Here is a 21,934-nt window from a genome sequence, read left to right on the forward strand (position 1 = left end):
CAGGGAGAGGTGGTAGTGGAGAGATGAGAGAAGAGCAGGGAGAGGTGGTAGTGGAGAGATGAGAGAAGAGCAGGGAGAGGTGGTAGTGGAGACATGAGAGAAGAGCAGGGAGAGGTGGTAGTGGAGACATGAGAGAAGAGCAGGGACAGTTGGTAGTGGAGAGATGAGAGAAGAGCAGGGACAGGTGGTAGTGATGAAATGAGAGAGGGACAGGTGTTAGTGGAGAGATGAGAGAAGAGCAGGGACAGGTGGTAGTGGAGAGATGAGAGAAGAGCAGGGACAGGTGGTAGTGATGAAATGAGAGAGGGACAGGTGTTAGTGGAGAGATGAGAGAAGAGCAGGGACAGGTGGTAGTGGAGAGATGAGAGAAGAGCAGGGACAGGTGGTAGTGATGAAATGAGAGAGGGACAGGTGTTAGTGGAGAGATGAGAGAAGAGCAGGGAGAGGTGGTAGTGGAGACATGAGAGAAGAGCAGGGAGAGGTGTTAGTGGAGGGATGAGAGAAGAGCAGGGAGAGGTGGTAGTGGAGAGATGATAGAAGAGCAGGGAGAGGTGGTATTGGAGAGATAAGAGAAGAGCAGGGACAGGTGTTAGTGGAGGGATGAGAGAAGAGCAGGGAGAGGTGGTAGTGGAGAGATGAGAGAAGGGCAGGGACAGGTGTTAGTGGAGAGATGAGAGAAGAGCAGGGACAGGTGGTAGTGGAGAGATGAGAGAGGGACAGGTGTTAGTATAGAGATGAGAGAAGGGCAGGGACAGGTGTTAGTGGAGAGATGAGAGAAGAGCAGGGACAGGTGGTAGTGGAGAGATGAGAGAAGAGCAGGGACAGGTGGTAGTGATGAAATGAGAGAGGGACAGGTGTTAGTGGAGAGATGAGAGAAGAGCAGGGACAGGTGGTAGTGGAGAGATGAGAGAAGAGCAGGGACAGGTGGTAGTGATGAAATGAGAGAGGGACAGGTGTTAGTGGAGAGATGAGAGAAGAGCAGGGAGAGGTGGTAGTGGAGACATGAGAGAAGAGCAGGGAGAGGTGTTAGTGGAGGGATGAGAGAAGAGCAGGGAGAGGTGGTAGTGGAGAGATGATAGAAGAGCAGGGAGAGGTGGTATTGGAGAGATAAGAGAAGAGCAGGGACAGGTGTTAGTGGAGGGATGAGAGAAGAGCAGGGAGAGGTGGTAGTGGAGAGATGAGAGAAGGGCAGGGACAGGTGTTAGTGGAGAGATGAGAGAAGAGCAGGGACAGGTAGTAGTGGAGAGATGAGAGAGGGACAGGTGTTAGTGTAGAGATGAGAGAAGGGCAGGGACAGGTGTTAGTGGAGAGATGAGAGAAGAGCAGGGACAGGTGGTAGTTGAGAAATGAGAGAAGGGCAGGGACAGGTGGTAGTGGAGAGATGAGAGAGGGACAGGTGTTAGTGTAGAGATGAGAGAAGGGCAGGGACAGGTGTTAGTGGAGAGATGAGAGAAGAGCAGGGACAGGTGGTAGTGGAGAGATGAGAGAAGAGCAGGGACAGGTGGTAGTGGAGAGATGAGAGAAGAGCAGGGACAGGTGGTAGTGGAGAGATGAGAGAAGAACAGGGAGAGGTGGTAGTGGAGAGAAGAGCAGGGAGAGGTGTTAGTGGAGAGATGAGAGAAGGGCAGAGAGAGGTGGTAGTGATGAAATGAAAGAAGAGCAGGGAGAGGTGGTAGTGGAGAGATGAGAGAAGAGCAGGGAGAGGTGTTAGTGGAGAGATGAGAGAAGAACAGTGAGAGGTGGTAGTGGAGAGATGAGAGAAGGGCAGAGAGAGGTGGTAGTGATGAAATGAAAGAAGAGCAGGGAGAGGTGGTAGTGGAGAGATGAGAGAAGAGAAGGGAGAGGTGGTAGTGATGAAATGAAAGAAGAGCAGGGAGAGGTGGTAGTGGAGAGATGAGAGAAGAGCAGGGAGAGGTGGTAGTGGAGAGATGAGAGAGGGACAGGTGGTAGTGGAGAGATGAGAGAGGGACAGGTGGTAGTGGAGAGATGAGAGAGGGACAGGTGGTAGTGGAGAGATGAGAGAGGGACAGGGACAGGTGGTAGTGATGAAATGAAAGAAGAGCAGGGACAGGTGTTAATGATGAAATCAAAGAAGAGCAGAGAGAGGTGGTAGTGGAGAGATGAGAGAAGGGCAGGGACAGGTGGTAGTGGAGAGATGAGAGAGGGACATGTGGTAGTGGAGAGATGAGAGAAGAGCAGGGACAGGTGGTAGTGGAGAGATGAGAGAGGGACAGGTGTTAGTGGAGAGATGAGAGAAGGGCAGGTACAGGTGTTAGTGGAGAGATGAGAGAAGGGCCGGTACAGGTGTTAGTGCTGAAATGAAGGAAGTGCAGGTAGATGTGTTATTGGAGAGAAGGGCAGGGACAGGTGGTAGTGGAGAGATGAGAGAGGGACAGGTGGTAGTGGAGAGATGAGAGAGGGACAGGTGGTAGTGGAGAGATGAGAGAGGGACAGGTGTTAGTGGAGAGATGAAAGAAGGGCAGGTACTGGTGTAAGTGATTAAATGAAAGAAGTGCAGGGAGATGTGTTAGTGGAGAGATGAGAGAAGGGCAGGGACAGGTGTTAGTGGAGAGATGAGATAAGGGCAGGGACAGATGGTAGTGGAGAGATGATAAAGGGGCAGAGACAGGTGTTAGTGGAGAGATCACGGAAGGGCAGGGACAGGTTTTAGTGGAGAGATGACTAAAGGGCAGGGACAGGTCTTAGTGATGAAATGAAAGCAGTGCAGGGAGAGGTGTTAGTATGATAAGGGCAGGGACAGGTGTTAATGGAGGGATGAGAGAAGGGCAGGGACAGGTGTTAGTGGAGAGATGAGAGAATGGCAGAGATAGGTGTTAGTGGAGAGATGAGAGAATGGCAGAGATAGGTGTTAGTGGAGAGATGAGATAAGGGCAGGGACAGATGTTAGTGGAGAAATGAAAAAGGGCAGGGACAGGTGTTAGTGATAAAATGAAAGAAGTGAAGGGCAGGGACAGGTGTTAGTGGAGAGATGAGAGAAGAGCAGGGACAGGTGTTAGTGGAGAGATGAGAGAAGGACAGGGACAGGTGGTAGTGGAAAGATGAGAGAAGGGCAGGGACAGGTGTTAGTTGAAAGATTAAAGTGGACATAGAGTGTTGTTATTGTAGAGATGACAAAATGTCAGGGAGAGGTGCTACTGGTGAAGTGAGAAAAAGGCAGTGAGAGGTGTTAGTAGAGAGGTGAGAGAAGGGCAGCAAGAGATGTTAGTGGAGAGGTGAGAGAAGGGAAGGGAGATGTGTTAGTGAAGAGATGAAATAAGGGCAGAGAGGTGATAGTGAAGTGGTGAGAGAAGGGCAAGGAGATGTGTTAGTGGAGAGGTGAGAGAAGGGCAGGGAGAGGCATAAGTGGAGAGATGAGATAAGGGCAGGGAGAGGGGTTAGTGGAGAGATGAAAGAAGGGAAAGGAAAAGTGTTATTGGAGAGGTTAGTTGAGAGGTGAGAGAAGGGCAAGGAGAGGTGTTAGTTGAGAGAACAGGGAGAGGTGTTATTGGAGAGGTGAAAGAAGGGCAGGGAGATGTTTTAGTGGAGAGGTGAAATAAGGAAAAGTAGAAGTGTTACTGGAGAGGTGAGAGAAGGACAGGGAGAGGTGTTAGTGGAAAGGTGAGAGAAGGACAGGGAGAGGTGAGAGAATAGCAGGGAGAGGTGAGAGAAGAGAGAGAAGAGCAGGGAGAGGTGTAAGTAGACAGATGTGTGAAGGGCAGAGAGAAGTGTTATTGAAGATATCAGAAAAGGGCAGGGAGAGATGTTAGTTAAGATGTGAGAGAACAGCAGGGAGAGGTGAGTAAGGGCAGCAAAAAGTGTTATTGGAGAGGTGAAAGAAGGGCAGGGAGAGGTGTTAGTTGAGAGAACAGCAGGGAAAGGTGTTATTGGAGAGGTGAGAGAACAGCAGGGAGAGGTGAGTAAGGGCAGCGAAAATTGTTATTGGAGAGGTGCAAGAAGGACAGGGTGAGGTTTTAGTTGAGAGTTGACAGAACAGCACGAGAGGTGTTAGTTGAGAGGTGAGAGAACAGCAGGGAGAGGTGTTAGTTGAGAGGTAAGAGAACAGAAGGGCGACGTGACCAAAAGGAGGGATAGGTATTATTGGAGAGGTGTTACTGGAGAGATTAGAGAATGGCAGGTAGAGGTGTGTTTGTAAGTAACAGAAGGGCAGGTAGAGGTGCAAGTGGAGAGATGGGAGAAGGGCAGGGAGAGGTGGTAGTGGAGACATGAGAGAAGAGCAGGGAGAGGTGGTAGTGGAGAGATGAGAGAAGAGCAAGGACAGGTGGTAGTGGAGAGATGAGAGAAGAGCAGGGAGAGGTGGTAGTGGAGAGATGAGAGAAGAGCAGGGAGAGGTGGTAGTGGAGAGATGAGAGAAGAGCAGGGACAGGTGGTAGTGGAGAGATGAGAGAAGAGCAGGGACAGGTGGTAGTGGGGAGATGAGAGAAGAGCAGGGAGAGGTGGTAGTGGAGAGATGAGAGAAGAGCAGGGAGAGGTGGTAGTGGAGAGATGAGAGAAGAGCAGGGACAGGTGGTAGTGGAGAGATGAGAGAAGAGCAGGGAGAGGTGGTAGTGGAGAGATGAGAGAAGAGCAGGGAGAGGTGGTAGTGGAGACATGAGAGAAGAGCAGGGAGAGGTGGTAGTGGAGAGATGAGAGAAGAGCAGGGACAGGTGGTAGTGGAGAGATGAGAGAAGAGCAGGGAGAGGTGGTAGTGGAGAGAAGAGCAGGGACAGGTGGTAGTGGGTAGATGAGAGAAGAGCAGGGAGAGGTGGTAGTGGAGACATGAGAGATGAGCAGAGAGAGGTGGTAGTGGGGAGATGAGAGAAGAGCAGGGACAGGTGGTAGTGGGGAGATGAGAGAAGAGCAGAGAGAGGTGGTAGTGGGGAGATGAGAGAAGAGCAGGGACAGGTGGTAGTGGGGAGATGAGAGAAGAGCAGGGAGATGTGGTAGTGGGGAGATGAGAGAAGAGCAGGGAGAGGTGGTAGTGGGGAGATGAGAGAAGAGCAGGGAGAGGTGGTAGTGGAGAGAAGAGCAGGGACAGTTGGTAGTGGGGAGATGAGAGAAGAGCAGGGAGAGGTGGTAGTGGAGACATGAGAGAAGAGCAGGGAGAGATGGTAGTGGAGAGATGAGAGAAGAGCAGGGAGAGGTGATAGTGAGGAGATGAGAGAAGAGCAGGGAGAGGTGGTAGTGGGGAGATGAGAGAAGAGCAGGGAGAGGTAGTAGTGGGGAGATGAGAGAAGAGCAGGGAGAGGTGGTAGTGGAGAGATGAGAGAAGAGCAGGGACAGGTGGTAGTGGAGAGATGAGAGAAGAGCAGGGAGAGGTGGTAGTGGAGAGATGAGAGAAGAGCAGGGAGAGGTGGTAGTAGAGAGATGAGAGAAGAGCAGGGACAGGTGGTAGTGGAGAGATGAGAGAAGGGCAGAGAGAGGTGGTAGTGGAGAGATGAGAGAAGAGCAGGGAGAGGTGGTAGTGGAGAGATGAGAGAAGAGCAGGGAGAGGTGTTAGTGTAGAGATGAGAGAAGAGCAGGGAGAGGTGGTAGTGGAGAGATGAAAGAGGGACAGGTGTTCGTGTAGAGATGAGAGAAGAGCAGGGAGAGGTGGTAGTGGAGAGATGAGAGAAGAGCAGGGACAGGTGGTAGTGGAGAGATGAGAGAAGAGCAGGGAGAGGTGGTAGTGGAGACATGAGAGAAGAGCAGGGAGAGGTGGTAGTGGAGAGATGAGAGAAGAGCAGGGAGAGGTGGTAGTGGAGAGATGAGAGAGGAACAGGGAGAGGTGGTAGTGGAGAGATGAGAGAAGAGCAGGGAGAGGTGGTAGTGGAGAGATGAGAGAAGAGCAGGAAGAGGTGGTAGTGGAGAGATGAGAGAAGAGCAGGGTGAGGTGGTAGTGGAGAGATGAGAGAGGGAGAGGTGGTAGTGGAGAGATGAGAGAAGAGCAGGGACAGGTGGTAGTGGAGAGATGAGAGAGGGAGAGGTGGTAGTGGAGAGATGAGAGAAGAGCAGGGACAGGTGGTAGTGGAGAGATGAGAGAAGGGCAGAGAGAGGTGGTAGTGGAGACATGAGAGAAGAGCAGGGAGAGGTGGTAGTGGAGAGATGAGAGAAGAGCAGGGAGAGGTGGTAGTGGAGAGATGAGAGAAGAGCAGGGACAGGTGTTAGTGGAGAGATGAGAGAAGGGCAGGGAGAGGTGGTAGTGGAGAGAAGAGAGAAGAGCAGGGACAGGTGGTAGTGGGGAGATGAGAGAAGAGCAGGGAGAGGTGGTAGTGGAGACATGAGAGAAGAGCAGGGAGAGGTGGTAGTGGAGAGATGAGAGAAGAGCAGAGAGAGGTGGTAGTGGGGAGATGAGAGAAGAGCAGGGAGAGGTGGTACTGGGGAGATGAGAGAAGAGCAGGGAGAGGTGGTAGTGGGGAGATGAGAGAAGAGCAGGGAGAGGTGGTAGTGGAGAGAAGAGAGAAGAGCAGGGACAGGTGGTAGTGGGGAGATGAGAGAAGAGCAGGGAGAGGTGGTAGTGGAGACATGAGAGAAGAGCAGGGAGAGGTGGTAGTGGAGAGATGAGAGAAGAGCAGGGAGAGGTGTTAGTGTAGAGATGAGAGAAGAGCAGGGAGAGGTGGTAGTGGAGAGATGAGAGAAGAGCAGGGAGAGGTGGTAGTGGGGAGATGAGAGAAGAGCAGGGAGAGGTGTTAGTGTAGAGATGAGAGAAGAGCAGGGAGAGGTGGTAGTGGAGAGATGAGAGAAGAGCAGGGAGAGGTGGTAGTGGAGAGATGAGAGAAGAGCAGGGAGAGGTGGTAGTAGAGAGATGAGAGAAGAGCAGGGAGATGTGGTAGTGGGGAGATGAGAGAAGAGCAGGGAGAGGTGGTAGTGGGGAGATGAGAGAAGAGCAGGGAGAGGTGGTAGTAGAGAGATGAGAGAAGAGCAGGGACAGGTGGTAGTGGAGAGATGAGAGAAGGGCAGAGAGAGGTGGTAGTGGAGAGATGAGAGAAGAGCAGGGAGAGGTGGTAGTGGAGAGATGAGAGAAGAGCAGGGAGAGGTGTTAGTGTAGAGATGAGAGAAGAGCAGGGAGAGGTGGTAGTGGAGAGATGAGAGAAGAGCAGGGAGAGGTGGTAGTGGGGAGATGAGAGAAGAGCAGGGAGAGGTGGTAGTGGAGAGATGAGAGAGGAACAGGGAGAGGTGGTAGTGGAGAGATGAGAGAAGAGCAGGGAGAGGTGGTAGTGGAGAGATGAGAGAAGAGCAGGAAGAGGTGGTAGTGGAGAGATGAGAGAGGGAGAGGTGGTAGTGGAGAGATGAGAGAAGAGCAGGGACAGGTGGTAGTGGAGAGATGAGAGAGGGAGAGGTGGTAGTGGAGAGATGAGAGAAGAGCAGGGACAGGTGGTAGTGGAGAGATGAGAGAAGGGCAGAGAGAGGTGGTAGTGGAGACATGAGAGAAGAGCAGGGAGAGGTGGTAGTGGAGAGATGAGAGAAGAGCAGGGAGAGGTGGTAGTGGAGAGATGAGAGAAGAACAGGGACAGGTGTTAGTGGAGAGATGAGAGAAGGGCAGGGAGAGGTGGTAGTGGAGAGAAGAGAGAAGAGCAGGGACAGGTGGTAGTGGGGAGATGAGAGAAGAGCAACGGAGAGGTGGTAGTGGAGACATGAGAGAAGAGCAGGGAGAGGTGGTAGTGGAGAGATGAGAGAAGAGCAGAGAGAGGTGGTAGTGGGGAGATGAGAGAAGAGCAGGGAGAGGTGGTACTGGGGAGATGAGAGAAGAGCAGGGAGAGGTGGTAGTGGGGAGATGAGAGAAGAGCAGGGAGAGGTGGTAGTGGAGAGAAGAGAGAAGAGCAGGGACAGGTGGTAGTGGGGAGATGAGAGAAGAGCAGGGAGAGGTGGTAGTGGAGACATGAGAGAAGAGCAGGGAGAGGTGGTAGTGGAGAGATGAGAGAAGAGCAGGGAGAGGTGGTAGTAGAGAGATGAGAGAAGAGCAGGGACAGGTGGTAGTGGAGAGATGAGAGAAGGGCAGAGAGAGGTGGTAGTGGAGAGATGAGAGAAGAGCAGGGAGAGGTGGTAGTGGAGAGATGAGAGAAGAGCAGGGAGAGGTGTTAGTGGAGAGATGAGAGAAGAGCAGGGAGAGGTGGTAGTGGAGAGATGAAAGAGGGACAGGTGTTCGTGTAGAGATGAGAGAAGAGCAGGGAGAGGTGGTAGTGGAGAGATGAGAGAAGAGCAGGGACAGGTGGTAGTGGAGAGATGAGAGAAGAGCAGGGAGAGGTGGTAGTGGAGACATGAGAGAAGAGCAGGGAGATGTGGTAGTGGAGAGATGAGAGAAGAGCAGGGAGAGGTGGTAGTGGAGAGATGAGAGAGGAACAGGGAGAGGTGGTAGTGGAGAGATGAGAGAAGAGCAGGGAGAGGTGGTAGTGGAGAGATGAGAGAAGAGCAGGAAGAGGTGGTAGTGGAGAGATGAGAGAAGAGCAGGGTGAGGTGGTAGTGGAGAGTTGAGAGAGGGAGAGGTGGTAGTGGAGAGATGAGAGAAGAGCAGGGACAGGTGGTAGTGGAGAGATGAGAGAGGGAGAGGTGGTAGTGGAGAGATGAGAGAAGAGCAGGGACAGGTGGTAGTGGAGAGATGAGAGAAGGGCAGAGAGAGGTGGTAGTGGAGACATGAGAGAAGAGCAGGGAGAGGTGGTAGTGGAGAGATGAGAGAAGAGCAGGGAGAGGTGGTAGTGGAGAGATGAGAGAAGAGCAGGGACAGGTGTTAGTGGAGAGATGAGAGAAGGGCAGGGAGAGGTGGTAGTGGAGAGAAGAGAGAAGAGCAGGGACAGGTGGTAGTGGGGAGATGAGAGAAGAGCAGGGAGAGGTGGTAGTGGAGACATGAGAGAAGAGCAGGGAGAGGTGGTAGTGGAGAGATGAGAGAAGAGCAGAGAGAGGTGGTAGTGGGGAGATGAGAGAAGAGCAGGGAGAGGTGGTACTGGGGAGATGAGAGAAGAGCAGGGAGAGGTGGTAGTGGGGAGATGAGAGAAGAGCAGGGAGAGGTGGTAGTGGAGAGAAGAGAGAAGAGCAGGGACAGGTGGTAGTGGGGAGATGAGAGAAGAGCAGGGAGAGGTGGTAGTGGAGACATGAGAGAAGAGCAGGGAGAGGTGGTAGTGGAGAGATGAGAGAAGAGCAGGGAGAGGTGTTAGTGTAGAGATGAGAGAAGAGCAGGGAGAGGTGTTAGTGGAGAGATGAGAGAAGAGCAGGGAGAGGTGGTAGTGGGGAGATGAGAGAAGAGCAGGGAGAGGTGGTAGTGGAGAGATGAGAGAAGAGCAGGGAGAGGTGGTAGTGGAGAGATGAGAGAAGAGCAGGGAGAGGTGGTAGTAGAGAGATGAGAGAAGAGCAGGGAGATGTGGTAGTGGGGAGATGAGAGAAGAGCAGGGAGAGGTGGTAGTGGGGAGATGAGAGAAGAGCAGGGAGAGGTGGTAGTAGAGAGATGAGAGAAGAGCAGGGACAGGTGGTAGTGGAGAGATGAGAGAAGGGCAGAGAGAGGTGGTAGTGGAGAGATGAGAGAAGAGCAGGGAGAGGTGGTAGTGGAGAGATGAGAGAAGAGCAGGGAGAGGTGTTAGTGTAGAGATGAGAGAAGAGCAGGGAGAGGTGGTAGTGGAGAGATGAGAGAAGAGCAGGGAGAGGTGGTAGTGGAGAGATGAGAGAAGAGCAGGGAGAGGTGGTAGTGGAGAGATGAGAGAGGAACAGGGAGAGGTGGTAGTGGAGAGATGAGAGAAGAGCAGGGAGAGGTGGTAGTGGAGAGATGAGAGAAGAGCAGGAAGAGGTGGTAGTGGAGAGATGAGAGAAGAGCAGGGTGAGGTGGTAGTGGAGAGATGAGAGAGGGAGAGGTGGTAGTGGAGAGATGAGAGAAGAGCAGGGACAGGTGGTAGTGGAGAGATGAGAGAGGGAGAGGTGGTAGTGGAGAGATGAGAGAAGAGCAGGGACAGGTGGTAGTGGAGAGATGAGAGAAGGGCAGAGAGAGGTGGTAGTGGAGACATGAGAGAAGAGCAGGGAGAGGTGGTAGTGGAGATATGAGAGAAGAGCAGGGAGAGGTGGTAGTGGAGAGATGAGAGAAGAGCAGGGACAGGTGTTAGTGGAGAGATGAGAGAAGGGCAGGGAGAGGTGGTAGTGGAGAGAAGAGCAGGGACAGGTGGTAGTGGGGAGATGAGAGAAGAGCAGGGAGAGGTGGTAGTGGAGACATGAGAGAAGAGCAGGGAGAGGTGGTAGTGGAGAGATGAGAGAAGAGCAGAGAGAGGTGGTAGTGGGGAGATGAGAGAAGAGCAGGGAGAGGTGGTACTGGGGAGATGAGAGAAGAGCAGGGAGAGGTGGTAGTGGGGAGATGAGAGAAGAGCAGGGAGAGGTGGTAGTGGAGAGAAGAGAGAAGAGCAGGGACAGGTGGTAGTGGGGAGATGAGAGAAGAGCAGGGAGAGGTGGTAGTGGAGACATGAGAGAAGAGCAGGGAGAGGTGGTAGTGGAGAGATGAGAGAAGAGCAGGGAGAGGTGTTAGTGTAGAGATGAGAGAAGAGCAGGGAGAGGTGGTAGTGGAGAGATGAGAGAAGAGCAGGGAGAGGTGGTAGTGGGGAGATGAGAGAAGAGCAGGGAGAGGTGGTAGTGGAGAGATGAGAGAAGAGCAGGGAGAGGTGGTAGTGGAGAGATGAGAGAAGAGCAGGGAGAGGTGGTAGTGGGGAGATGAGAGAAGAGCAGGGAGAGGTGGTAGTGGAGAAATGAGAGAAGAGCAGGGACAGGTGGTAGTGGAGAGATGAGAGAAGAGCAGGGAGAGGTGGTAGTGGAGAGATGAGAGAAGAGCAGGGAGAGGTGGTAGTGGAGAGATGAGAGAAGAGCAGAGAGAGGTGGTAGTGGAGAGATGAAAGAGGGACAGGTGTTCGTGAAGAGATGAGAGAAGAGCAGGGAGAGGTGGTAGTGGAGAGATGAGAGAAGAGCAGGGACAGGTGGTAGTGGAGAGATGAGAGAAGAGCAGGGAGAGGTGGTAGTGGAGACATGAGAGAAGAGCAGGGAGAGGTGGTAGTGGAGAGATGAGAGAAGAGCAGGGAGAGGTGGTAGTGGAGAGATGAGAGAAGAGCAGGGACAGGTGGTAGTGGAGAGATGAGAGAAGAGCAGGGAGAGGTGGTAGTGGAGACATGAGAGAAGAGCAGGAAGAGGTGGTAGTGGAGAGATGAGAGAAGAGCAGGGAGAGGTGGTAGTGGAGAGATGAGAGAAGAGCAGGGACAGGTGGTAGTGGAGAGATGAGAGAAGAGCAGGGACAGGTGGTAGTGGAGAGATGAGAGAAGAGCAGGGAGAGGTGGTAGTGGAGACATGAGAGAAGAGCAGGGAGAGGTGGTAGTGGAGAGATGAGAGAAGAGCAGGGAGAGGTGGTAGTGGAGAGAAGAGCAGGGACAGGTGTTAGTGGAGAGATGAGAGAAGAGCAGGGAGAGGTGGTAGTGGAGAGATGAGAAAAGAGCAGGGAGAGGTGGTAGTGGAGAGATGAGAGAAGAGCAGGGAGAGGTGGTAGTGGAGAGATGAGAGAAGAGCAGGGAGAGGTGGTAGTGGAGACATGAGAGAAGAGCAGGGAGAGGTGGTAGTGGAGACATGAGAGAAGTGCAGGGACAGGTGGTACTGGAGAGATGAGAGAAGGGCAGGGACAAGTGGTAGTGGAGAGATGAGAGAAGAGCAGGGAGAGGTGGTAGTGGAGAGTTGAGAGAAGAGCAGGGAGAGGTGGTAGTGGAGAGATGAGAGAAGAGCAGGGACAGGTGGTAGTGGAGAGATGAGAGAAGAGCAGGGAGAGGTGGTAGTGGAGAGATGAGAGAAGAGCAGGAAGAGGTGGTAGTGGAGAGATGAGAGAGGGAGAGGTGGTAGTGGAGAGATGAGAGAAGAGCAGGGAGAGGTGGTAGTGGAGAGATGAGAGGGAGAGGTGGTAGTGGAGAGATGAGAGAAGAGCAGGGACAGGTGGTAGTGGAGAGATGAGAGAGGGAGAGGTGGTAGTGGAGAGATGAGAGAAGAGCAGGGAGAGGTGGTAGTGGAGAGATGAGAGAAGAGCAGGGACAGGTGGTAGTGGAGAGATGAGAGAAGAGCAGAGAGAGGTGGTAGTGGAGAGATGAAAGAGGGACAGGTGTTCGTGTAGAGATGGGAGAAGAGCAGGGAGAGGTGGTAGTGGAGAGATGAGAGAAGAGCAGGGACAGGTGGTAGTGGAGAGATGAGAGAAGAGCAGGGAGAGGTGGTAGTGGAGACATGAGAGAAGAGCAGGGAGAGGTGGTAGTGGAGAGATGAGAAAAGAGCAGGGAGAGGTGGTAGTGGAGAGAAGAGCAGGGACAGGTGTTAGTGGAGAGATGAGAGAAGAGCAGGGAGAGGTGGTAGTGGAGAGATGAGAGAAGAGCAGGGAGAGGTGGTAGTGGAGAGATGAGAGAAGAGCAGGGAGAGGTGGTAGTGGAGAGATGAGAGAAGAGCAGGGAGAGGTGGTAGTGGAGACATGAGAGAAGAGCAGGGACAGTTGGTAGTGGAGAGATGAGAGAAGAGCAGGGACAGGTGGTAGTGGAGAGATGAGAGAAGAGCAGGGACAGGTGGTAGTGATGAAATGAGAGAGGGACAGGTGTTAGCCGAGAGATGAGAGAAGAGCAGGGACAGGTGGTAGTGGAGAGATGAGAGAAGAGCAGGGACAGGTGGTAGTGATGAAATGAGAGAGGGACAGGTGTTAGTGGAGAGATGAGAGAAGAGCAGGGACAGGTGGTAGTGGAGAGATGAGAGAAGAGCAGGGACAGGTGGTAGTGATGAAATGAGAGAGGGACAGGTGTTAGTGGAGAGATGAGAGAAGAGCAGGGAGAGGTGGTAGTGGAGACATGAGAGAAGAGCAGGGAGAGGTGTTAGTGGAGGGATGAGAGAAGAGCAGGGAGAGGTGGTAGTGGAGAGATGATAGAAGAGCAGGGAGAGGTGGTATTGGAGAGATAAGAGAAGAGCAGGGACAGGTGTTAGTGGAGGGATGAGAGAAGAGCAGGGAGAGGTGGTAGTGGAGAGATGAGAGAAGGGCAGGGACAGGTGTTAGTGGAGAGATGAGAGAGGGACAGGTGTTAGTGTAGAGATGAGAGAAGGGCAGGGACAGGTGTTAGTGGAGAGATGAGAGAAGAGCAGGGACAGGTGGTAGTTGAGAAATGAGAGAAGGGCAGGGACAGGTGGTAGTGGAGAGATGAGAGAGGGACAGGTGTTAGTGTAGAGATGAGAGAAGGGCAGGGACAGGTGTTAGTGGAGAGATGAGAGAAGAGCAGGGACAGGTGGTAGTGGAGAGATGAGAGAAGAGCAGGGACAGGTGGTAGTGGAGAGATGAGAGAAGAGCAGGGACAGGTGTTAGTGGAGAGATGAGATAAGAACAGGGAGAGGTGGTAGTGGAGAGAAGAGCAGGGAGAGGTGTTAGTGGAGAGATGAGAGAAGGGCAGAGAGAGGTGGTAGTGATGAAATGAAAGAAGAGCAGGGAGAGGTGGTAGTGGAGAGATGAGAGAAGAGCAGGGAGAGGTGTTAGTGGAGAGATGAGAGAAGAACAGTGAGAGGTGGTAGTGGAGAGATGAGAGAAGGGCAGAGAGAGGTGGTAGTGATGAAATGAAAGAAGAGCAGGGAGAGGTGGTAGTGGAGAGATGAGAGAAGAGAAGGGAGAGGTGGTAGTGATGAAATGAAAGAAGAGCAGGGAGAGGTGGTAGTGGAGAGATGAGAGAAGAGCAGGTGGTAGTGGAGAGATGAGAGAGGGACAGGTGGTAGTGGAGAGATGAGAGAGGGACAGGTGGTAGTGGAGAGATGAGAGAGGGACAGGTGGTAGTGGAGAGATGAGAGAGGGACAGGGACAGGTGGTAGTGATGAAATGAAAGAAGAGCAGGGACAGGTGTTAATGATGAAATCAAAGAAGAGCAGAGAGAGGTGGTAGTGGAGAGATGAGAGAAGGGCAGGGACAGGTGGTAGTGGAGAGATGAGAGAGGGACATGTGGTAGTGGAGAGATGAGAGAAGAGCAGGGACAGGTGGTAGTGGAGAGATGAGAGAGGGACAGGTGTTAGTGGAGAGATGAGAGAAGGGCAGGTACAGGTGTTAGTGGAGAGATGAGAGAAGGGCAGGTACAGGTGTTAGTGCTGAAATGAAGGAAGTGCAGGTAGATGTGTTATTGGAGAGAAGGGCAGGGACAGGTGGTAGTGGAGAGATGAGAGAGGGACAGGTGGTAGTGGAGAGATGAGAGAGGGACAGGTGGTAGTGGAGAGATGAGAGAGGGACAGGTGTTAGTGGAGAGATGAAAGAAGGGCAGGTACTGGTGTAAGTGATTAAATGAAAGAAGTGCAGGGAGATGTGTTAGTGGAGAGATGAGAGAAGGGCAGGGACAGGTGTTAGTGGAGAGATGAGATAAGGGCAGGGACAGATGGTAGTGGAGAGATGATAAAGGGGCAGAGACAGGTGTTAGTGGAGAGATCACGGAAGGGCAGGGACAGGTTTTAGTGGAGAGATGACTAAAGGGCAGGGACAGGTCTTAGTGATGAAATGAAAGCAGTGCAGGGAGAGGTGTTAGTATGATAAGGGCAGGGACAGGTGTTAATGGAGGGATGAGAGAAGGGCAGGGACAGGTGTTAGTGGAGAGATGAGAGAATGGCAGAGATAGGTGTTAGTGGAGAGATGAGAGAATGGCAGAGATAGGTGTTAGTGGAGAGATGAGATAAGGGCAGGGACAGATGTTAGTGGAGAAATGAAAAAGGGCAGGGACAGGTGTTAGTGATAAAATGAAAGAAGTGAAGGGCAGGGACAGGTGTTAGTGGAGAGATGAGAGAAGAGCAGGGACAGGTGTTAGTGGAGAGATGAGAGAAGGACAGGGACAGGTGGTAGTGGAAAGATGAGAGAAGGGCAGGGACAGGTGTTAGTTGAAAGATTAAAGTGGACATAGAGTGTTGTTATTGTAGAGATGACAAAATGTCAGGGAGAGGTGCTACTGGTGAAGTGAGAAAAAGGCAGTGAGAGGTGTTAGTAGAGAGGTGAGAGAAGGGCAGCAAGAGATGTTAGTGGAGAGGTGAGAGAAGGGAAGGGAGATGTGTTAGTGAAGAGATTAAATAAGGGCAGAGAGGTGATAGTGAAGTGGTGAGAGAAGGGCAAGGAGATGTGTTAGTGGAGAGGTGAGAGAAGGGCAGGGAGAGGCATAAGTGGAGAGATGAGATAAGGGCAGGGAGAGGGGTTAGTGGAGAGATGAAAGAAGGGAAAGGAAAAGTGTTATTGGAGAGGTTAGTTGAGAGGTGAGAGAAGGGCAAGGAGAGGTGTTAGTTGAGAGAACAGGGAGAGGTGTTATTGGAGAGGTGAAAGAAGGGCAGGGAGATGTTTTAGTGGAGAGGTGAAATAAGGAAAAGTAGAAGTGTTACTGGAGAGGTGAGAGAAGGACAGGGAGAGGTGTTAGTGGAAAGGTGAGAGAAGGACAGGGAGAGGTGAGAGAATAGCAGGGAGAGGTGAGAGAAGAGAGAGAAGAGCAGGGAGAGGTGTAAGTAGACAGATGTGTGAAGGGCAGAGAGAAGTGTTATTGAAGATATCAGAAAAGGGCAGGGAGAGATGTTAGTTAAGATGTGAGAGAACAGCAGGGAGAGGTGAGTAAGGGCAGCAAAAAGTGTTATTGGAGAGGTGAAAGAAGGGCAGGGAGAGGTGTTAGTTGAGAGAACAGCAGGGAAAGGTGTTATTGGAGAGGTGAGAGAACAGCAGGGAGAGGTGAGTAAGGGCAGCGAAAATTGTTATTGGAGAGGTGCAAGAAGGACAGGGTGAGGTTTTAGTTGAGAGTTGACAGAACAGCACGAGAGGTGTTAGTTGAGAGGTGAGAGAACAGCAGGGAGAGGTGTTAGTTGAGAGGTAAGAGAACAGAAGGGCGACGTGACCAAAAGGAGGGATAGGTATTATTGGAGAGGTGTTACTGGAGAGATTAGAGAATGGCAGGTAGAGGTGTGTTTGTAAGTAACAGAAGGGCAGGTAGAGGTGCAAGTGGAGAGATGGGAGAAGGGCAGAGAGAAGTGTTATTGAAGATATGAGAGAAGGGCAGGGAGAGGTGTTATTGAAGAGATGAGAGAAGGGCAGGGAGAGGTGTTATTGAAGAGATGAGAGAAGGGCAGGGAGAGATGTTAGTTAAGATGTGAGAGAACAGCAGGGAGAGGTGAGTACGGGCAGGGAAAAGTGTTATTGGAGAGGTGAAAGAAGGGCAGGGAGAGGTGTTAGTTGAGAGGTGAGTAAGGACAGGGAGAGGTATTACTGGAGAGGTGAGAGAAGGGCAGGAGAGGTGTTATTAGAGAGTTGAGACAAGGGCAGGGAGAGGTGTTAGTTGAGAGGTGAGAGAACAGCAGGGCGAGGTAAGTGCTGGGAGAGGTATTATTGAAGAGGTGAGAGAAGGGCAGGGAGAGGTGAGAGAACAGCAGGGCGAGGTAAGGGCTGGGAGAGGTATTATTGAAGAGGTGAGAGAAGGGCAGGGAGAGGTGAGAGAACAGCAGGGAGAGGTGTTATTGGAGAGGTGAGAGAAGGGTAGGGGAAGGTGTTACTGGAGAGATTAGAGAATGGCAGGTAGAGGTGTTTTGTAGCAGTGAGAGATGGATGGGAACGTGAGAGAAGAGTAGGGAGCTAGATGATTCGGGTTGAAATATCTCCATTGCTCAGTTCAGTTTAGCCATTGACAGTCTTTTTGCATTCACTACAGGTTACGTGCAGATGTAATAGCTGCTATTAGACCACCCATGTGGCTGATCCCGAGCCATCACACACTGGTTTGCATGTCTTGCATGATTTCACTCTGCAAATGCTCAGAAAGCCAACGCACACATATGTGTCTATGGTGGTCATTCCGAGTTGTTTGCTCGTTGACGATTTTCGCTATGCTGCGATTTGTTGCTAAATGCGCATGCACATGGTACACAGAGCGCATGCGCTAAGTTATTTTACACAAAACTTAGTAGATTTGCTGGTGTTCGTACGGCGCTTTTCAGTCGCTCTGCTGATCGGTGAATGATTGATAGGAAAGGGGCGTTTCTGGGTGGTAACTGAGCGTTTTCCGGGAGTGTGCTAAAAAACGCAGGAGTGTCTGGAGAAACGGGGCAGTGGCTGGCCAAACGCTGGGAGTGTTTGTGACGTCAAACCAGGAACTAAACTGACCGAGCTGATCGCAGTGTAGGAGTAAGTCTGGAGCTACTCAGAAACTGCAAGAAATTATTTAGTAGCAGTTCTGCTAATCTTTCATTCGCTATTCTGCTAAGGTAAGATACACTCCCAGAGGGCGGCGGCCTAGCGTGTGCAATGCTGCTAAAAGCAGCTGGCGATCGAACAACTCGGAATGAGGGCCTATGTACGATTGTCCCGTGCCTATAGGGTGGGTACTTGCAGATCTGCATTTACACCGAGGACAGCAGTCATTAACATCCACGTCCCACTATCTCTGCACCAGCCGCTCTGCGTACCATGGCAGAATGTGAGGGGATCATTCCTCTGACCCGTCATTGTTTTCTCTTTGTCCCACAGATGCTTTTGGACCTATGAACGGTACTGAAGATGAAAACACCTTATACATAGAGCAGTGTGGGGTGTTATTAGACTGTCATGATGATGATGATGATGACATTTCCCAGTCCGTTGCCGGCGAGGAGAGTGAGGAGAAAGACAGCCCCCCCTGCAGCATCCCCGTGCGACCTGGCCCCAGCAGTAAGGGTGCGAGCAAGCTCTCCAACATCATAGCTCATCTCCAGAATCTGGCCAGCGAGCGGGAGTCCTCACGCAGGGAGTCCAGAGTTGAAGAAGACGTAGGATTCCAGATGGCAGAGAGCTCTTATGCTTTTACTAACGAGGAAATTCCTTTTGAAGTTCATGAGGACAATTTATCCTCTAGAGGTCGCTCGCACACCTCAGAACAGCGCTTAAAGGCATTTAAAGCCATTAAAATCTTGCAGGACACAGACTCCAAGGACAAAAAGTACATTTGTGTGGAGTGTGGGAAAACGAGCCGGTATAAGTCAGCATATCTGCGGCACAAGAGGACCCACACGGGGGAGAAGCCCTTCAGTTGTACCGATTGTGGAAAATGCTTTCGGAGAAGCTCTCAGTTAGTGACGCACCAGAGAATCCACACTGGGGAGAAGCCGTACACATGCTTGCGCTGTGGTAAAAGCTTCAGTTGCAATTCTACCCTGGTCACCCACCAGCGGACCCACACAGGGGAGAAACCCTACACCTGCATGGAGTGTGGCAAGGGTTTTATACACAGCTCCGACTACAACCGTCACCACAGAGTCCACCGCGGAGAGAAGCGCTACACCTGCAAGGAGTGTGGCAAGAGTTTCAGCCAGAGCTCTTACCTGGTCATCCACCAGCGGATACACACTGGCGAGAAGCCGTTTGTGTGTAACGAATGTGGCAAATGTTTTAGTCGCAACTCCTCGCTGGTGACACACCAAAGGGTGCATACGGGAGAGCGGCCGTATACCTGCGCTGAATGTGGAAAGAGCTTCCGCCAAAGTTCCCACCTCCTTATCCACCAGAGGACCCACACTCCGGACAGTCACCTGGCACTGCGCGCCATGATGTGAGAGCTGGCGCAGCCGGTGGCCGGAGGGGCTTACTGGCTCGTCCAGGCCATCCCCTTCCAAAGATAGTGATTATTATATAGGAATGCTCCATCCTCATAGACCAGCTGAGCTCCTGGACTTCTTGGTGCTATCAGAGAAGCGTAACTGCCACTCGCTAACCGCACGGTCCCCACCCCTAGCCCTCCGGCACTCTCTATTTATACACGATGGTTAGGGGTGCGGCCCCCGGTAGAGCGTCATGGGTGGCGTGGTAGGCTCTGTAGTTCTGATTGCATGCCTCTATCTCAGTCATGAGCCGTCTGTTCTGTCTGTCATGTCTAATCTCCTTATTTTTCATTTAAAGTTTGTTAAATGAGACTGTGCTGCTTCCGGTCCTTACACATCATTGTGCCCGAGCACGTCCGTGGAGTGTTCAGTGTAACGTTGTGTCCTGTGTAATAAGGGGGACAGGAACCCGTGGGGTCATACTGCTCGCCAAACCCAAATAAAAATGGAGTGTTGGTGCATGATGAAGGGTTAATACAAATCCTGTGATGAGAAAGATGTTATTTGCTGCCTGTATATCCCGGCAGATCAGGGTGTGAGCGACTGGTGACAAGGATACACAAATCATACATATTATATAGAGGCCTCATTCAGCGCGGATTGCTACTGAACGCCAAACCCACAATCTCTTCTGCGGTTATAGAACCGCGTCACAAATCTCCCCACTCCCACTGCCCGCAACACATTCACTCACAGTTACCAGAATAGATGCAGCTCTTATACATCGATGTCAGCGCAAAGCTGGATGGGTTGTGTCTGGTTCTATCAGAATGCTATCAGACAGGCAGTAAGGGTCACGCTGTAACACAATACATACATGTTCAATCAACGTGTGGCTTACAATAATAATAACCTATGCTAAAATGAGCACATACATGACGCATACATACCTAGCGAAATGTGATATTTTCTACATGTATAAAGCTGATGTATGTAATTAGGCCTGCAGAGCACTAACAGCATCCCCTGCGTCACTGTAATTAGGCCTGCAGCGCACTAACAGCACCCCCTGCGTCACTGTAATTAGGCCTGCAGCGCACTAACAGCACCCCCTGCATCACTGTAATTAGGCCTGCAGCGCACTAACAGCATCCCCTGCATCACTGTAATTAGGCCTGCAGCGCACTAACAGCACCCCCTGCATCACTGTAATTAGGCCTGCAGTGCACTAACAGCATCCCCTGCGTCACTGTAATTAGGCCTGCAGTGCACTAACAGCATCCCCTGCGTCACTGTAATTAGACCTGCAGCGCACTAACAGCACCCCCTGCGTCACTGTAATTAGGCCTGCAGCGCACTAACAGCACCCCCTGCGTCACTGTAATTAGGCCTGCAGCGCACTAACAGCACCCCCTGCATCACTGTAATTAGGCCTGCAGCGCACTAACAGCATCCCCTGCGTCACTGTAATTAGGCCTGCAGCGCACTAACAGCATCCCCTGCGTCACTGTAATTAGGCCTGCAGTGCACTAACAGCATCCCCAGCGTCACTGTAATTAGACCTGCAGCGCACTAACAGCATCCCCTGCGTCACTGTAATTAGGCCTGCAGCGCACTAACAGCATCCCCTGCATCACTGTAACTAGGCCTGCAGCGCACTAACAGCATCCCCTGCATCACTGTAATTAGGCCTGCAGCGCACTAACAGCACCCCCTGCATCACTGTAATTAGGCCTGCAGCGCACTAACAGCACCCCCTGCATCACTGTAATTAGGCCTGCAGCGCACTAACAGCACCCCCTGCATCACTGTAATTAGGCCTGCAGCGCACTAACAGCACCCCCTGCATCACTGTAATTAGGTCTGCAGCGCACTAACAGCATCCCCTGCGTCACTGTAATTAGGCCTGCAGCGCACTAACAGCATCCCCTGCATCACTGTAATTAGGCCTGCAGCGCACTAACAGCATCCCCTGCGTCACTGTAATTAGGCCTGCAGCGCACTAACAGCATCCCCTGCATCACTGTAATTAGGCCTGCAGCGCACTAACAGCACCCCCTGCGTCACTGTAATTAGGCCTGCAGCGCACTAACAGCATCCCCTGCGTCACTGTAATTAGGCCTGCAGCGCACTAACAGCACCCCCTGCGTCACTGCAATTAGGCCGCCTGCAGCACACTAACAGCACCCCCTGCATCACTGTAATTAGACCTGCAGCGCACTAACAGCATCCCCTGCATCACTGTAATTAGACCTGCAGCGCACTAACAGCATCCCCTGCGTCACTGTAATTAGACCTGCAGCGCACTAACAGCCCCCCTGCATCACTGTAATTAGACCTGCAGCGCACTAACAGCATCCCCTGCATCACTGTAATTAGACCTGCAGCGCACTAACAGCATCCCCTGCGTCACTGTAATTAGACCTGCAGCGCACTAACAGCATCCCCTGCGTCACTGTAATTAGGCCTGCAGCGCACTAACAGCACCCCCTGCATCACTGTAATTAGGCCTGCAGCGCACTAGCAGCTTCCCCTGCATCACTGTAATTAGACCTGCAGCGCACTAACAGCATCCCCTGCGTCACTGTAATTAGACCTGCAGCGCACTAACAGCACCCCCTGCGTCACTGTAATTAGACCTGCAGCGCACTAACAGCATCCCCTGCGTCACTGTAATTAGGCCTGCAGCGCACTAACAGCATCCCCTGCGTCACTGTAATTAGACCTGCAGCGCACTAACAGCATCCCCTGCGTCACTGTAATTAGGCCTGCAGCGCACTAACAGCATCCCCTGCATCACTGTAATTAGGCCTGCAGCGCACTAACACCATCCACTGCATCACTGTAATTAGGCCTGCAGCGCACTAACAGCATCCCCTGCGTCACTGTAATTAGTCCTGCAGCGCACTAACAGCATCCCCTGCGTCACTGTAATTAGGCCTGCAGCGCACTAACAGCATCCCCTGCGTCACTGCAATTAGGCCTGCAGCGCACTAACAGCATCCCCTGCGTCACTGTAATTAGGCCTGCAGCACACTAACAGCATCCCCTGCGTCACTGTAATTAGGCCTGCAGCGCACTAACAGTATCCCCTGCGTCACTGTAATTAGGCCTGCAGTGCACTAACAGCATCCCCTGCGTCACTGTAATTAGGCCTGCAGTGCACTAACAGCATCCCCTGCGTCACTGTAATTAGGCCTGCAGTGCACTAACAGCATCCACTGCGTCACTGTAATTAGGCCTGCAGCGCACTAACAGCATCCCCTGCGTCACTGTAATTAGGCCTGCAGCACACTAACAGCATCCCCTGCGTCACTGTAATTAGGCCTGCAGCGCACTAACAGCATCCCCTGCATCACTGTAATTAGGTCTGCAGCGCACTAACAGCATCCCCTGCGTCACTGTAATTAGACCTGCAGCGCACTAACAGCATCCCTTG

At 52.1% G+C, this 21,934-nt stretch overlaps 1 protein-coding gene across 10 annotated transcripts in view; it reads left to right on the forward strand.

Annotated features, from left to right (window-relative positions):
• The window catches only part of LOC134928693 (oocyte zinc finger protein XlCOF6.1-like), a 110,265-nt gene extending 91,398 nt beyond the window's left edge, over positions 1 to 18,867 (forward strand). For all 10 annotated transcript variants that reach the window (XM_063924706.1, XM_063924709.1, XM_063924707.1 and 7 more), the window contains one exon: positions 17,450 to 18,867. In XM_063924706.1, coding sequence (XP_063780776.1) covers positions 17,450 to 18,510 — 1,061 coding nt within the window. In that variant the 3' untranslated portion in view covers positions 18,511 to 18,867. The remainder of the gene's footprint in view (positions 1 to 17,449) is intronic.
• Positions 18,868 to 21,934: the final 3,067 nt, after the last annotated feature.

The sequence above is a fragment of the Pseudophryne corroboree genome, chromosome 5 (assembly GCF_028390025.1).
Source record: "Pseudophryne corroboree isolate aPseCor3 chromosome 5, aPseCor3.hap2, whole genome shotgun sequence".
In the NCBI taxonomy this organism is placed as follows: domain Eukaryota; kingdom Metazoa; phylum Chordata; class Amphibia; order Anura; family Myobatrachidae; genus Pseudophryne; species Pseudophryne corroboree.